At 41.0% G+C, this 16,053-nt stretch overlaps 1 protein-coding gene across 3 annotated transcripts in view; it reads left to right on the top strand.

The window, feature by feature from the left end:
• FRMD4B (FERM domain containing 4B) overlaps positions 1–16,053 on the top strand; it is a 284,737-nt gene that overhangs the window by 182,922 nt on the left and 85,762 nt on the right. For all 3 annotated transcript variants that reach the window (XM_072941679.1, XM_072941677.1, XM_072941678.1), the window contains one exon: positions 6,282–6,366. In XM_072941679.1, the coding sequence (XP_072797780.1) occupies positions 6,282–6,366 (85 nt within the window). The remainder of the gene's footprint in view (positions 1–6,281; positions 6,367–16,053) is intronic.

Below are 16,053 nucleotides of genomic sequence, written 5' to 3'. Positions count from 1 at the left end.
CATGTGATTTTAACACTTCACATTGCCTTCGGGGCAGAAGACGCCCTCCCCTTGAGGACAGGTCACAGCAGGGCCCTTATCCATCCTGGGCCTCCAGCCCTTCCCTGGAGAACTGAGGAAGAGTCACACTCTGGGAGATCAGCAACAGGGCAGGTTTCTGCAGGCTTACCTGGGGTGGGGGTGGGGGCCCTCTGGTTCTCCTGGCAACGCCGGGAAATTCAGAAGTGAGGAAGAGCTGTGTTGGCAGGAGAGCACATCGTAGAATATAATGCTTCCCTTTGGGGAATTCTCCAAGAGTGCACCCGTCCCAGAAATAAAAGGGAACCTATGAGACTCTCAGAAGGTCTGCATCACCATTTGGAGTAAGTGAAATACACTTAAATTACACTGCTGTCTGCAGCGTGCATTATAAAGCAGGACTCTGAGGTTGCAGGGTCATTATAAGCAATAAATACGTATCTCCCTGCTTGGAATGTGGATTAGGGCCTGATAGAAATCTCCTTAGGCAGGTGGCTGCAGTGAGTGTCTAAAATTACCCACAGGACTGAACGAAAACTAGGATGAGGCGTTTTCATGCGGCCCTCACTGGACGCCTGTCAGGAACTCAGCGCTGTTCAGAACACGGCATACTTGAGTCATTCTTGCCCAATTCGCCGTCTTTGATGCTATCACTCAGACACAGCAAACAAAGAAAACAAAGAAATAGGCTCAGTTGGGGAGCAAAAGTCCCAGGTGGTCAGAAGAATACTCGTGTCAGAGTGTTTTCCCATTCTCTGTGGAGATGGACACCTTGGTGGCCCGCTGCTTCTGCAAGAGAAAGAACTTAGGAAAGATACTTGGAATCTGCATTCTTGTTTTTTATAGTTGAAGTTTTAAAGCGATTTCCAGCTAAATCTGCACCTTTTGTTACAGTCCCACTGGTAGAGGGGTAATAATAACATGGTAATAATCCCACCACTTATTGACTGCTGGGCTACATGCCACCCACCCAGCTGAGCACGTTGGAAACCTCTGGTGTGTGGAGCAAGAGAGGAAAGGGAGGTTCTGAGAGACCAAGCAGCTGGTCCAAGGCCCCAGCATGATCAGTGTTGGAGCTGGTCTTCCACCCAGTATCTCCCCAACTCCCTGAGGTTGACTTCTGACCGTGATGAATAAACGCCACAGAGGGGAATACCCGGCACCTCCACGGAAGTGACCACTGTAGGACAGCCCATCCCAAGCAACCAGAGTCCTCTGCGTTTTGACACGTGTGTGTTGTCATCTGTGTGACAGGCCTGCCTCCCCTCCAAGCCATTTTTGTCATGTCACGTTGAGGCTGATGAGCAGTTAGGGAAACGCCCGAACCGTCAAGAAAGGGGAAAAAAATGCTAACGGGAGGAGCACGGAAAGTAGAGACAAAACCTCTTCTCAAAAAGGCAGGCTCTCTTCTCAAGAAAGCATCCTTGTTAAACTGTATGAGGTTTGTCTCCAAAAGCCTGGGTTTGTTTTGAGGCTGAAAATTGAACGGTGGGCTTCGACTTCACAAAATCTTAATGAAATCCCTACAGTAAGCATGCAGAAGGGAGACGGTATCTTTTTGCCAAAAAGGGTCTGAAAATAAAAGGTCTTCATTGTACGAGTCTGGGATAGTCCGTTTCATTTCATTAAGAAGCCCTAGATTTTGTTTTCAGTTCATGGTACGTGTTGATAGGCCCGCCTGGGGAGCCATCCTCCCGGAGGACCACACGTGCTCTTTATATGCTCCATAAATATGAAATCATTACAGTGGCTCCCTTGAGGGAGAGACAGGATCCTGGATTCAGAGAGCAGGTAATTTGATGCCTCGGCAGAAAGGGAGAAGGCAATGGGGCGGGTGGCCAGAAAGTAGTGGGAAACAAGATAGGGACCTGTTTACTGGAACCAGGGTACAGTCAGGGGCAGGGGCTTCAGAAACCAGGTGAGCCCAGTTTCTGATACAAAGGTATCTGTTGAGAGCTAGACAAGCCACAGGCTGATCTGATGCCGAGCCACCCAGCTCCCTGCATACAGTTTCTCAAAGTCTTGAAGGCTAGCAAGAGGACTGGTCTGGCTAATTTGCCCTGTCCCTGGAATGCCCTTCCTGCCTTTGGTGCCTGGTGAACTCATGCATTCTTTAAGACTCAGCTCAGTTGTCCTTGGGGACACTGTGACCTGTGACACGTGGTCCTATGGATTTCAGTTTGGCAGTCTTCTCGCTCTTGGTTCATAGGCTGACTGCTTTGTCTTCCTCCTTTGGGCTCTTGGCGTTGTGTACATTTTCTGTTTCATTGTGATGTTGTAGGGAAGAAGCCTGTCATATTGGTTTGGAATCTAAACTTTGAAGTCTGAAAGGCCTTAGTTTGTTCAAATCACGGCTCCACCGCATCCTCCGTGTATGGCTTAAGGAAGTTTGACTTTCCATCTCTATGTCTCAGTTTTCTTATCTGTAAGATGGGTTCATAATTGGCTCCCTAGAGCATATGGCTGTACTGAAGTTCAATGAAATGATGCCTGGAGTGCCCTTTGTATTGTCCCGAGCACGCGGGAAGCCCTCTGGTAATTTGGAGTCTTTGGTTGCCGACAGCAGAAACCCAGTTGTGGCTGACAGAGTTGACAGGACACTGGGCTAGCAAGGCCCCAGAAAAGAGAGGAATCCAGGCTTCTGCCGGGACCTAGGCATCAGGGGCCAATGGACAGTTTCATCAGGCAAAGCCATAGCTCCATCCATCTTTGATCTATGGGTCATTCCAGTCATATTTCTATTTCACGATGAGAGAATCTGACAGCGCTAGCTTGGCTCACAGGCTCACACCTTGGCCAGGGAGTTCTGGCTGAGGAAAAGGAATGTGCTCAGCTGTTTTACATCCAGTCGGTGACCCTGAAGGCTTTTGCATATTTGACTTACCGCTGAAGACCACGGCAGCTTTACTTATATAATAACACGTGCACAGGATTTTTTTTTTGAAGTTTTAAAGACAATGGCGATGTTTGAATGAAGATCAGATTTTAAATATTAAAGAATTATGAAGTTTGCTAGTGTGAGAATTCACTGAGGTTATGCCTTTAGTAAGTACCCTCTCTGTCAGATATATATGTGTTGAAGTAATTAAAAGTTAAAGGAGGAATCCCCGAATCTTGGTGTAGGTAGCAGACCTGGGTGCTATTCATCTGACCTGGGACCCTTATAGGGCAGGGGGACGCCCTCCAAGACTACTTCAGCTTTTTAAAACGTGTTTCATACGTTAATCCAAAATCTATTTGTTTGGTCTGCTGATCTGGTTCTGAATTTTGAAGCAATAGAGAATACACGTACTTCCATCTTGCCAATCTTGTTCATGCACACAGTTACTCAGGGCTTAGCCTCCCCACATAAATGCTGCATGAGTGGACAAGAGAGGCCGCCAGGAGGAGGTTCTGCCAAAAAGCAGCGTTTGCAGAGTCAGAGGGACCCAAATCACGACCTACTCCTGCCCACGCGTGTGGGCAGATCTCTAAAATTCAGTTTCTGCATCTGTGAAATGGAGGTAGTGGTTGGTATCTCCCATACAGGGCTGTTGTGAGAATGACATGAAACGGCACGTGGAAAGCACTTAGCATGTGACCCGGCACACAAGTAACAGCTCAGGAGACGTTAGCTGTGATGCCTCTCAGGCGGCCCCCGGACACCTCCTTCTGTTATCTTAGCTCACAGAGATAAAAATGCTTGCAAAAGCAAAGGAAGCAGGGGAAAAAACCACCACCTAGTTGAACTGGAAGGTCCTTTAGGGAACTTAGTAACACAGGTCATCTCAGCCCTACAATATGGCAGCCGCCGACCCTGGATCCACCATCCCCGGGACTCACTATTCTCTGCTTCTGCTCCATCAGCTCCTGCTGCTGACTTGTGTCCTTTCTCTGCCTCATCATGGCTTCTGCGTAGTGCCTTTCTTCAGCTCCACTGTTTCCTCCTTGACCTGTCTCTCGGTCTCTGTCTCTCCAAGAGACCATTCATGATTGCTTTATCCATTCCTCATCCTCTATAGGGAGCCTCTGTTGGGCTGAGCTCTCTTCCTCCCAGAACTACCTTATAGGATGCTCACCAACTTACTAACAGGTTCCCTTTGAGTCAGGTAACTGTCTTTGGTCTGTCCAGCTGTGGCCAGAAGACCGACGCTGATGGGAGAATACTCAGATTATTACAGATTCTTTCTTGGAGAAAGCCAAATTATGAATGTTTATCACATTACTCCAAAGAGATGCTGTTTTTCTACCATATTTTCCCCAACTGGATTTATTCCACAGAATCCTGTTTTTTCCTTAGCCTTCAGATATAGTTCAAATCCTATCATGTCCTGTAAGCTTTTTTTATTTAACATAATGCAAGGATTGCCAAGCCACAATAGTTAGAATTTTTTGAATTCCTACCACGTGCCAGGCACTGTACTGGGCACTTCATAAAGATCCTCTTAGGGCCACCATTATCCCCACTTTATAGACGAGGGATCTTAAACACAAAGCTTAAGCCACATCCCCCAAGCCACATAGCATTAAATTCCAGAAAATGGATTTTTATTAACAACGGTTAGTATTTATTGTTTTATGTATACTATCTCATTTAATCCTTCTGAAACCCATGAGGTAAGTGTAGTCATAACAGCCATTTTAGAAAAGACACGAAGAAGCTAACCACTATATATAAAAATAGATTTTAAAAAATTTCTTCTGTACAGCACAGGGAACTATATTCAATATCTTGTAATAACCTTAAATAAAAAAGAATATGAAAACAAATGTATGTATGTATATGCATGACTGGGACATTATGCAGTACACCAGAAATTGACACATTGTAACTGACTATACTTCAATTAAAAACACAAAAGACACTAACTCCCTTGCCCAAGGCCACACAGCTAATATAAATGATGGAAATGGGACTCTGTGTTCTAGGTCTTTCCATTCCAACGCCTGTTTTTCCCTCCAACTCTTTTCTCTCTCTCCCTGCCTTAATCCTTAACTTTCCCTTCTCACACACCTAACACTCATCAGTCTTCATTAAGCTCACTGATAAGTGACATAAACCCTTGTAAGTGCAGATATAAAGGATTTATTCTCTTTCTGGAACTTCCCTTGATGATTCAACGAACATTAAGGGTGGAATTTTTCAAATGATTTTACCATCTCAGTGATAAAAATCTTTCATGGCCTTTTTAAGCCGTTGGATTTATTTCTCAAGTGTTTCCTTATTACAGAAGAGGTGGGAAAAAAATAAAAAGAGCAAATGCCCGAGGCCTATTAGGATTTTGCAGAGCTAAGGACAGGCTCCCCGTGCCACCTCAGCCCGGTTTATCTTGACTCTCACCAAACTGAGAGCAAGTTGTCTTCCAGGACCCTCGCTGTGAGCTGTCTTCGGGGCATTGGGTCTCTCCATGCTCCATGCATTATTCATCAAGTGAGGCTCCAACACTTGAGAAAACTTTCTGGGCCTCCGCTGGCCCACTCACCACCCCCAGAGCACCAGCCCTCACCAGACAGCTTCAACACCATGGGATTATGAAAACCCGAGGCTCTCCTCTCCTCCCCACCTCGGGGCCGCCAGCATTCTCCCAGGAGAGGGACCTGGCCTCATGGACCTAACAAGCAAAGGCCCAGAAAAAGGGAGGGGGAAGAGAGGGCGGCGAGGCCCCAAATACCCTGATTTGCATGAGAAAGACCAATATGAAGTTGTATGGAGAGCTTGGCTTCCAGCCAAGGAAAAGCCCAGAGCCTGGAAGTGTGAGGGGAGGGAGGGTGTGATTGAAACTCTCCTGGTGGATGGGGGCGAGGTAAGTGTGGGGCCCCCATACCCACCCCGAGTCTGAAAACCCCTGAGCCTCGGGCCTCAAGGTTCAATAATACAGTAGTGCTTCCTCAACAGACTTCTGCTTTCAACCATCAGAGCTCCCCTGGGCTTTGTTTCCAAGCTGTCTGTGGTATTGTGAGCTCCCAGGACGTGTGTCAAAGAATGGACGATAGAGACTAAGATTAAGTTTGCAGTTCGTAACCATTTTGGAGTTTTTTTTTCTTTAACTCACCTTCCAACACACAAAAACCTTCTGTAGAAGATTGTATCTTCATATTTGCACACATACATACACATACACACATACAAACGTGCTGCAGATTTCTTTTAAAAGGGAAATAAAGCACAACCCTCCTCCAGTTCTTCAAAATTCTCTGCTTTGGGAGAAGCGGCGTGAGGAAATGAAACCGTGCTGAGGGAAGGAAAGGAATCTGAAGAAACAAACTTCTGTGCTGTTTTCCAGGTTTTACATTGAGAGCATATCGTTTTTGAGGGATAAAACCACCGTGGAGCTGTTTTTCCTGAATGCAAAGTCCTGCGTGCACAAGGTAAGGGCCCGGTCTGTCCTGGTCAGTGAAGGACTCCGGAGGGGCTGGAGTGGAGGGAGAAATGGGGGGTGGGGGTTGTCTTCATGTTTAAATGGAGAAAAAAGGCCATAAACTTTTCCCTTGACATATCCTACCCCGCCAAAAAGAAAGGAAGGAAGGAAGGAAGGAGAGGCAGCTCAAATTCTGAGTGGGGAAGACAGCCTTCTGCAGAGGCGTGCTCACACAGAATCACCATTGCCTTAAATGCAGCTCATACTCCACTCAGGATGACCCAGAAAGACCCAAAGATGAATCAGTCAGACTGTGATTGAAGCTTCACAAAAGTCAGGCCAGAAATCTTTTTTTTTTTAATGGAGGTGCTGGGGACTGAACCCAGGACCTCATGCATGCTCAGCACATGCTCTACCACTGAGCTATTACATCCTTCCCCACCCACTCTGCCCTGAAATTTTTTTTTCTTTTCTTTTCTTTCTTTTTTGTTTGTTTTGTTTTGTTTTTGTATCCTTTTTTTTAACCCAAAATCTTTTTTTTAATCTGATCTTCTTGCAAACAGGCATTGATTTAAAGGCTTCTAAATCTGGCCTCCTCAAACCACACCCTGGGCGAGGGCAGGGAGTCTGTGGGCCATGATAGACTCAGCTGGAGCCCAGCTCCTCCCTTCACGGGTATGGTCTCAGTGTTCAGTGTCTCAGATCCCACGCCTGCTTTCCAGAGCTGGTGGGAACCCCTCCCTCTCATATTCATTATCCTGAATTTGAGGGGTGGCCAGAGACAGCTGGATGGTGCTTGGCCGGGAAAGACAAGAGGGGTGGACTGCAGGTTAGGGAACCTACATTGGTACTCCTCCCCACGGCCCCCAAAATGTCCCACTGCACACACACAGCCTTAATTGGCAGAAGACTCAGCCAAGAACAAAGCTTTCGGTGTTGTTTTTTTTTAAACAGCTTTATTGAGATATAACTGACAATAGATAATGAAAGTGTAGAATTTTATGCCTAATATAAATAATACCCTTGAAATGATCACTACAATCAAGATAGTGAGAATACCCAGCAACTACAGGTCTGCTTTTTCTCACAGTAGTTTGTGTTTTCTAGAGTCTTACATAAATGAAATCATACAGTAGATAATCTTTCTGTCTTCTTTCAATGAGCATAATTATTTTGAGATTTATCCAAGTTGTTGTGTGTATCCATAGCCCTTTTTATTGCCGAGTAATATTCCACTGTGTGGCTATACCTTGTTTCTCCATTTACCTGTGGGGGTTTTTTCCCCCCTTTTTTTCTCCCAGTTTTACTGGGATGTAATGGACATGTAACATTGTGTAAGGTTAAGGTGTAAATATTAATGATTTGATATGTGCATATATTCAAAATGATCCATTCACCTGTTGATGGACATTTGGGTTATAAAAGTTTGGAACCATTACAAATAAAACTGCCATGAATAGCCATGTACAAGTCATTGTATGCACATATACTTTTGTTTTTCTTGGGTACACACCTGGGAGTAGAATATCTAGATCATGTGGTGGATACATTAAACTTTTTAAGATTCTGCCAAACTATTTTCCAAAGTGGTTGTGCTGTTTTAAGTCCCCACTCATAAATATTTAAATTATAAGATTTCTAGTTCCTTCATATCCTTGTCAACACTTGGCATAGTTATTAGCCTTTTCCATTGTAGCCATTCTGATAGGAGTGTTAGTAGTATCTCATCATGGTTTTAATTTCCATTTCCCTGGTGACCTATGATGTTTGAGTGTCTCTCATGTGCTGATTTACCATTAGTATATTTTCTTTATGTTTGAAATTTTTCCCCCAATTTCTTGGGATTGTTGTTTTCTTTTAATGGGTTTTTGGAGTGTATATATTCTGTATCCAAGTACTTCATCAGTTATATGGCTTGCAAATATTTTCTCCCAGTCTGGCTTGCTGTTTATGCTCTTAATGTCTTTCAAGATTGAAAAGCTTTTATTTTGATGAAGTCCATTTTATCAACATGCTCTTTTATGGACTGTGATATTATATCTCAATAGATTTTGCCTAACCCAAGATGGCAAAGATTTTCACCTGTGTTTTCTTCTAGAAGTTCTTAAATGATAGGTTTTACATTCAAGTCTACTTTTCATTTTGAGTTAATTTTTACATATGACACAAAGTATGGTTTGAAATTCCTTTTTTTTTTTTGCATATGGTTATTCAATGGTTCTAGCACCATTTGTTGAAAACGCTACCATATCTTTATTACATTGCCTTTGCACCTTTGAAAAATCAATTGTCCATATATGTGTGGGTTTACTTTTGGACTCCTTATTCTGTTCCATTGATCTGTTTTAGCATAACCTTTATGCTAAAACATACTGTTTTGATTCCTGCAACTTTATAATGTGTCTTGAAATCAGAACAAACCCCAACTATGTTCTTTTTCAAAGTTGCTTTATTTATTCTAAGTTTTTATATTTCCATATTAATTTTAGAATCAGCTTTTCAAATTCTACCAACAAACAAACAAACAAACAAACAAATTCCTACTGATGCTTTTCTTAGGATTGCAATGAATCTATAGACCAAGATTGACAGCTTACTAATATTGAATCATCAGACCCATAGACAAGATACATATCTCCATTTATTTAGGTCATCTTTAATTTCTCTCAGTTTTTTTCAGTGCACAGGTCTTTTGTTAGATTTTTTTTCCCTAAGTCTTCCATATTATTTCATACAGTTGTATGTGTTATCTTTTTATTTCAGTTTCTGGATGTTAATTACCAGCATATAGAAATACAGCTGATTTTTGCATATTGATATTGAATCCTGCAACCTTGCTAAACTCATTTATCACTCCTGGTAATTTTTTTCCGGATTTCATCAGATTTAGATTATAGGTGATCATATCATCTGCTAATAAAGATAGTTTTACTTCTTCCTTTTCGATCTGCATGCCTTTTTTTCAGCTGTCCCATTTGTAGCCATAATTGTTCATAATGTTTTCTTCTCGTTCGAACGTGTACAATCTGTAAGTGATATTACCTCTCTTGATCCCCGTATTAATAATTGGTGTCTTCTCTATTCTCTGTCAGTCTGGCTAGAAGTCTATCACAGAGCTTCTCAAAGAATCAGCTTTTGGTTTCCATGCTCTTCTCTGTTGCTTTTCTGTTTTCTATTTCATGATTTCTGCTATGAATGTCATTATTTTTATGTTTTATTTTTATTGTTTTCTTCTTCCTTTGGGTTTAATTTGCTCTTCTTATTCTAGTCTCTTAAGATAAAAGCTCACTGATTAAAGAGGTTTCTTTTCTGAGATAGGCATTTAGTACTGTAACCTTTCCCCCTAAGAACTAATTTTGTATCCCACAAATTCTGACATGTGGTTTCATTTTCATTCACTTCTAAATATTTTCTAATTTCCTTTTTATGTATTTTCATTGGCTCATTGTTATTTAGAAGAATATAGTTTGATTTCCAGAAATTTGAGAACTTTTATGGATCTTCCTTTTATTTATTTCTAGTTAAATCTTAACTGTATTCAGAAATTTCACTTTGTGTGAATTAAATTGTTTTAAATTTATGGTGCCTTGTTTAATAGCCAGTGGTTATTGGTCCATGTGCGCTTGGGAAGAGTGTGTATTCTGCTATCATTGGATGGATGTTCTATAAATGTTAACCAGGTCAATTTGATAGTATTGTTTAAGTCTACTATGTCTCACTGACTGTGTGTCTCCTACTTATATCAGTTATTCACGGAGGGGTACTGTAATCTCTGGCTATGATTGTGGATTTTTCTATTTCTCTTTGCAAGTTCTATCAGTTTTTGTTTCATATATTTTGAAGTTTTGTTATTAGGGTATAAACATTTAGAAATTCTAAATAAGCATTTAGAATTAGAGTATAAACGTTTAAAAGTGTCATCGTGATTATCATTATAAAAATGATCCTCTTTATCCTGGTAACATTCCTTATTCTGAAATCTGCTTTGTTTGATATTAATATAACCACTCCACATTTCTTTTGATCAGTGTTAGCATGGTAAGTTTTTTCCCATCTTTTAAATTGTAAACTGTTTGTATCTGTGTATTTAAAGTGCATGTCTTATAGACAACCATACAGTTGCATCTTGATTTTTTTATCTACCTTATTTATCCATTTATCCATCTCTGTCCTTTAACTTGTTTACACCATTTATATTTAATGTGAGTATTGACATGTTTAAGTTTATCCTGGTTTGTTTTCTCTTTGTCCCATCTGTTCTTTGTTCCTTTTTTCCTGCCTTCTTGTGGACTTACTGAGTCTTTTTATGATTTCATTTGTGCTCATTTGTTGGGTTATTAGGGATAACTCTTTGTTTTATTATTTCTGTGGTTGCTTTTGGGTTTATGGCATACATCTTTAACTTAATCAGGTCTGCCTTCAAGTGATATACCATTTCACATGTAGTACAAGAACTTTATAATAGTATATTTCTATTTCTCCCCTCTCAACTTTTATACTATTGGTATCATATATTTTACTTTTAGGTGTTATAGATGCACATGACATGGTTATTATTTTTTGTAAACATCTGGTCATCTCTGGCTGCTTTTAAGCTTTGCTCTTTATCACTACTTTGAGCAGGTTATTATAGTTTCATGTTTCTTATGATAGGTGTTCACTGAACATTTTATACTTGTAGGTTTGTAGTTTTTATCAAATTTGCAATTATTTCCAGCCATTATTTCTTCAACTCTTCTTTCCCCACCCACACCTCCTTGGCAGACCCCGATTACGCATATACTAGGCCACCTGAAGTTGTCCCACAGCTAAGTAGTGCTCTTTTTATTTAGTTATTTTTTCTCTGATTTTGATGGTTTCTATTGCTGTCTTCAATGTTACTCATCTTTGCTTTTATAATTTACACTTCCATTTATCCCATCCTGTATATTGGCACTTTTATCTTTAGAAGTTTGATTTGGGTCATTTTTACATCTTGTATATGGCTGCTTAACTTTTTGAACATATGAGATATAGTTATAATAATTGTTTTCATGTCTTCCACCTGCATATTCTAGTATCTGTGTCAGTTTGGGCAGTTTAATTGATCGATTGTGCTCATTATGGGTCATGTTTTCCTGCCTATTTGCCTACCTGGTAATATTTGATTGGATGCTGGACATAATTTGATTGTATCTTCTGGGGTGCTACATATTTTCATATTCCTATAAATATTCTTGGCATTTGTTTGGGGTTACAGTTTAGTTACTTGGCTGCAGTTTGATTCTTTTCAGGTCTTACTTTTATGATTTGTGAGGCCGGCACAGAGCAGAGCTCATGCTAGAGGTAATGATTCCCTGTGACTAAGGCAAGACCTTCCTCAGGACTCCACTCAGGGCCTCATGAATGATGAGTTTTTTCAGTCTGGCTGTTGTGAACAGGCACCATTTTCAGCCCGGTGTGAGGACCAGGAGCTCTTCCCTTTCATCCTTTTGGACAGTTCTTTCCTGTCCAAAGGGTGGTTTCCTTCCACGTGTGCAGTGATCAGTCCTCAGCTAGAGTCTTCTTAGACCATCTGCATTAGCTTCAGGAGTCTCTCCCTGAGCAGCCCTGCTTTCTCTAACATTCTGTTGTGCAAATTCTACCCCTTTTGGTCTCCCCAGTCTCTCAGCTCCATCTCCTCACCTCAGAGAGTCCACTGTGCTCCATCTGGGTTTCCCCTCTGCAGCCTGGAAACCTTCCCCTGGCAACAGGTGGGGACAGTCGAGGTTTACCTCATTCAAGGTTCACTGTCCTTTGTTACCTGTGCTCACTGTTCTGAAAACTGTTGTTTCATATTTATTGTCCAGTGTCTAGTTTTTTTAAAATATCTTTTTTGGGGATGGGAGATAATTAGGTTTGTTTATTTTTAATGGAGGTACTGGGAATTGAACCCAGGACCTCATGCATGCTAAGCTCACTCTCTACCACTGAGCTATACCCTCCTCCCTTTAGTGTTTTTTTTTAGGTAAGAGGGTAAATCCAGTCCCTGTTACTCCGTCTTAGCCAGAAGCAAAACCATTCAAAGCAGAGTTTTGGGCTAATTCTATCAGGAAGGTAAAATGTCTTCAGCACCAAAGGCTTTATCACAGCCTGTCTTTTCTGAGACGTGGGCTTCCTTGAGGACTCCATGAGTTGACTGATAAGTAGACACCTGTATAGCAAATGCAATATTTCCTGAGACAGGAAAACATTTCGTAAACCATAGTTGGTCATCATCTCTTATGTGGAGAAATATAATCATCCCTTGTGGTATTTCTCATTGCCTCGCTGGCCAAGATCCAAAGAAATAGTCTGCTTGATGACTTACTTGTTCTGTTGCTAATAGAAAGAAAAATGGGATACAAATTTTAACTCTTGGTATTTCTCTTGTAGTTTTGGATGCTAATTCTGTTGCTCTTGAGGAAGCAAAGTTCTTTTAAATCCTCCTCTATCTTACATCAGGCCCTAGGAGCCTTTCTAAAAGCGTTTCATGACTTGTCGAAGAATTTAGAACTTTTACAAAACATAATGTCGTAAGGTGCTTGGGTTATTGGGGTAATTTTTTAAAATTCATCTCTGGGAATTTACAGTTTGATATTTTTTATCTAGGTAATGTGCAGATGGCTAGTAATGAACAATCCCAAGAGATGTTACAGGATCTATTAAATGATAAGATGATAGGATTGAGTGACTGTATGGTAAAACAGCTTTCAAAATAATTTCTTAAGATGTATGATAATTTAAGAACATTTTGCATAAGCAGTATCATCTGAATCACGGCCACGGGAGTAAATAAGCTTTATGAGAACATAACCTAGCTATAAAACATGCATAGGTGGCTGGATTGTTGATTGGTGGAAGTCAGTCAGTGATGTTGGCAATGCTGTTAATTCAGGGCTCACTGCTAGATTGGAGAGTGGCTGAGGCTCCCTTCCACAGGGGGCAGGGGACATTCTTCCCACCAGTGATGTGTTAGCACCTCTGTCACCCCCTACACACATTTCTTCCTTTCTGGTAGACAGCTTCCCCCTACTATCAGTTCCTTCCTTCCACTGAGGACAGAAATACACAGGCAGGACAAGAGAGCTCTTATGTGCAAATATTGGCAAAGCCACAGTATCTTTTTGCATGCTTGGTCTGTAAGAAATATGACTGGCGATGAGGTTTAATACAGTTGCTGAAGCTCTGCATAGCTATGTAAATATGGATTTTATTCACGAAATCCAGCTCTCTGGTATGTCACTGGAAACACTTGGTGTTTCACAATGGTTTTGAAAATATCACTGCCCATCCGGAATGGCTACTGATGATGCTTAAATGTGTTGAAAGAAGTATTGTGCCTCGCTTCTGAGTTTGGAGTATTCTGGAGAGTCTGAAAAAGGGGTGAAGATTTCTCACTTTCGTTTACTCCAAAACAAGCACCCACTTTACTTTTGGGTACAAACTGGACATTCACTGAATTATTGATCAGCTCTATAAATGAATGGACGTTGTTAATGATCGACTCCTTTCTCCCAAGAAGTTGAGAGATAAGCAAAACAGGGTATCTGATACATAATTTGACTAGTTTTGAGTACAAAATGCGTCTAAATTTACTAAGAAATTGAAATTCCAAAATGCTAAAAAATTTTACTTTCCAGGTATTGCTGAAAAACATTTTGCAATGCTATTTATTGTAAGTCTAAACACATTTTTCATCAATGAGTGAGACTGATTCTGTAAAGAACAAAATTTCATGTTTAGTCTAATATTATTTAAAAAAAAAAAGAGAGTCAAGTGCCCATTGGATCTTTCTCTAATCTTTTTAGATATCAATTAAAGGTCAGTCATAATCTTACAGAAAACCAGTTCTGATTGACTTCAATTATGAAGCCATTGGTGTATAAGCCAAATTTCCCCATGGCTAGAGCTAAGTACACAGAAGACTATTTATTCTGCAATTATTTATTGCTTGTCTGCTACCTGCCACTGCTGTGTGAGGCTGTTTATGACTGGAAATGGTCTGAGGATTTCTTGATTTTTCTCCTGGTATTTTCAATCTCAACTTAAACGTCAGCGAAAATGAAATTTGTTGTCTGAAAAAAGTCTACTGCGGCAGTAGTTATGACAAAACCTGGCTTAATATACACCTGTCCTTTTAAAGTAATCCAAATGACTAGGTGTGTCTGTTTTCTGTCCCCCATGACCCACTGAGACTTGCAATATGAAAAAAATAAATTAAGAATCATACTGTGTTTTGATCTTGACAAGGAAACGTAATTTTAAGAAAGGATCTCAGGGCTGAGGCTAACCTCTGAGCCACAGCAGCTGTGTGGTTTTAGGAAAGGTATTTAACCTCGCTGAGATGTTTTTCCCCTTTCAGAGTGATTCCCTGAGATTAGGGCGGCATGTCTCACTTGTGACCTTTGACTCCTTTTATCAGGTTTACAACAAATGTTCATTTAACTGAGCAGCCTTCTGCTGCCCTGTCGCTCTCCAGACCACAGAGTCAGAATTGAGGTGGGAGGTGGGTGTCAGCCGTTTCAACAAGGTTCTCAGGTAATCAATTCTCCAGAACACCTTGGTTGAAGAACCACTGGGTTTTCTGCATGTTAAACACGCAGAATGTTTAAGTACATGTTAAAACTCACCTTGAGAAATAGGAATCAAGGTCCAGAGACAAAACTCTAGAATCTAGAATGATACCTTTTCATTTCTCCTCCTCTTCTTTAGTGGCAGTCAAAAAAGAAAAAAAGTTATTTCACTTTAAGAACAGGAGATCAGAGAGAGAGAGTATAGCTCAGTGGTAGAGTGCATGGTTAGCATGCCCGAGGTCCTCCGTTAAAAAAACAAATAAATAAACCTAATTCCCCTTGCCCCCCGCCAAAATTATAAAAAGAACAGGAGAGCAAAGAAAAGTATGAAATCCATTTCCAGCTCTGGGACCAGTGGGAAGGAAAGAAATGTCTAAAGAGCCTTTTCTCTATATTATTGTGTGCCAGAACTGTCCTAAGTGGTGTCCAGTTAACTACATTTGATCCTCACTATAGCCCACGAGGAAGGAAACGTATGACCCCTTTTACAGGTAAAAGAACTGAGGCACAGAGAGGTTAAGTAATTTGCTTAATGTCACAGAGCTATTATGTGGGAAAAGTGTCCTTGGCAGATTATACCAAGGCAGGAGACCCTGAGCCTTAAAAGCACCTCTCATTTACCCCAGCTTCCTTTTAGTCATTGCTATGTGGAAATAAAAGTGCCCTCAATAACTTCGAGCTCAGGTGCTTTTGTTACAGATTGGGCAGGTCACAGCATTAACAAGTGTTAAATACATGCAATTTGCTAGATACTATGTGTATTCATGTGTTTAGTTCTCATTCCAAACCTATTAGGTAAGTTAGGTGTTTTATCTATTGGGTAAGTTCTATTATTATCCTCCATTTTACAGATGGGAATATTGAGGTACAGAGGTTAAGTAATACACATACACTCCCATAGCTAGTAAGTGGAGGAGCCAAGATTCATCCCAGGCCGTGTCTGATGCCAGAGTGCATGAGTTTAACCACAACGCATCCTGCCTCCAAATGAAGGAGGATTGTCTGTCCATGGCACATGTGGGTGGCATATTCGTGGCCTCCTGAATTTAAGCTCCTTCCTCCCTGTATTCCAAACATTGTTGTACACGCTGATGCTCTTAGCCCATGGTGATTAATAAGGTGCT

This window comes from Vicugna pacos, chromosome 17 (assembly GCF_048564905.1).
Source record: "Vicugna pacos chromosome 17, VicPac4, whole genome shotgun sequence".
Taxonomy (NCBI): Eukaryota; Metazoa; Chordata; class Mammalia; order Artiodactyla; family Camelidae; genus Vicugna; species Vicugna pacos.
The sequence above is the reverse complement of the archived record's forward strand: the minus strand, read 5'-3'. Positions and strand labels throughout refer to the sequence as shown.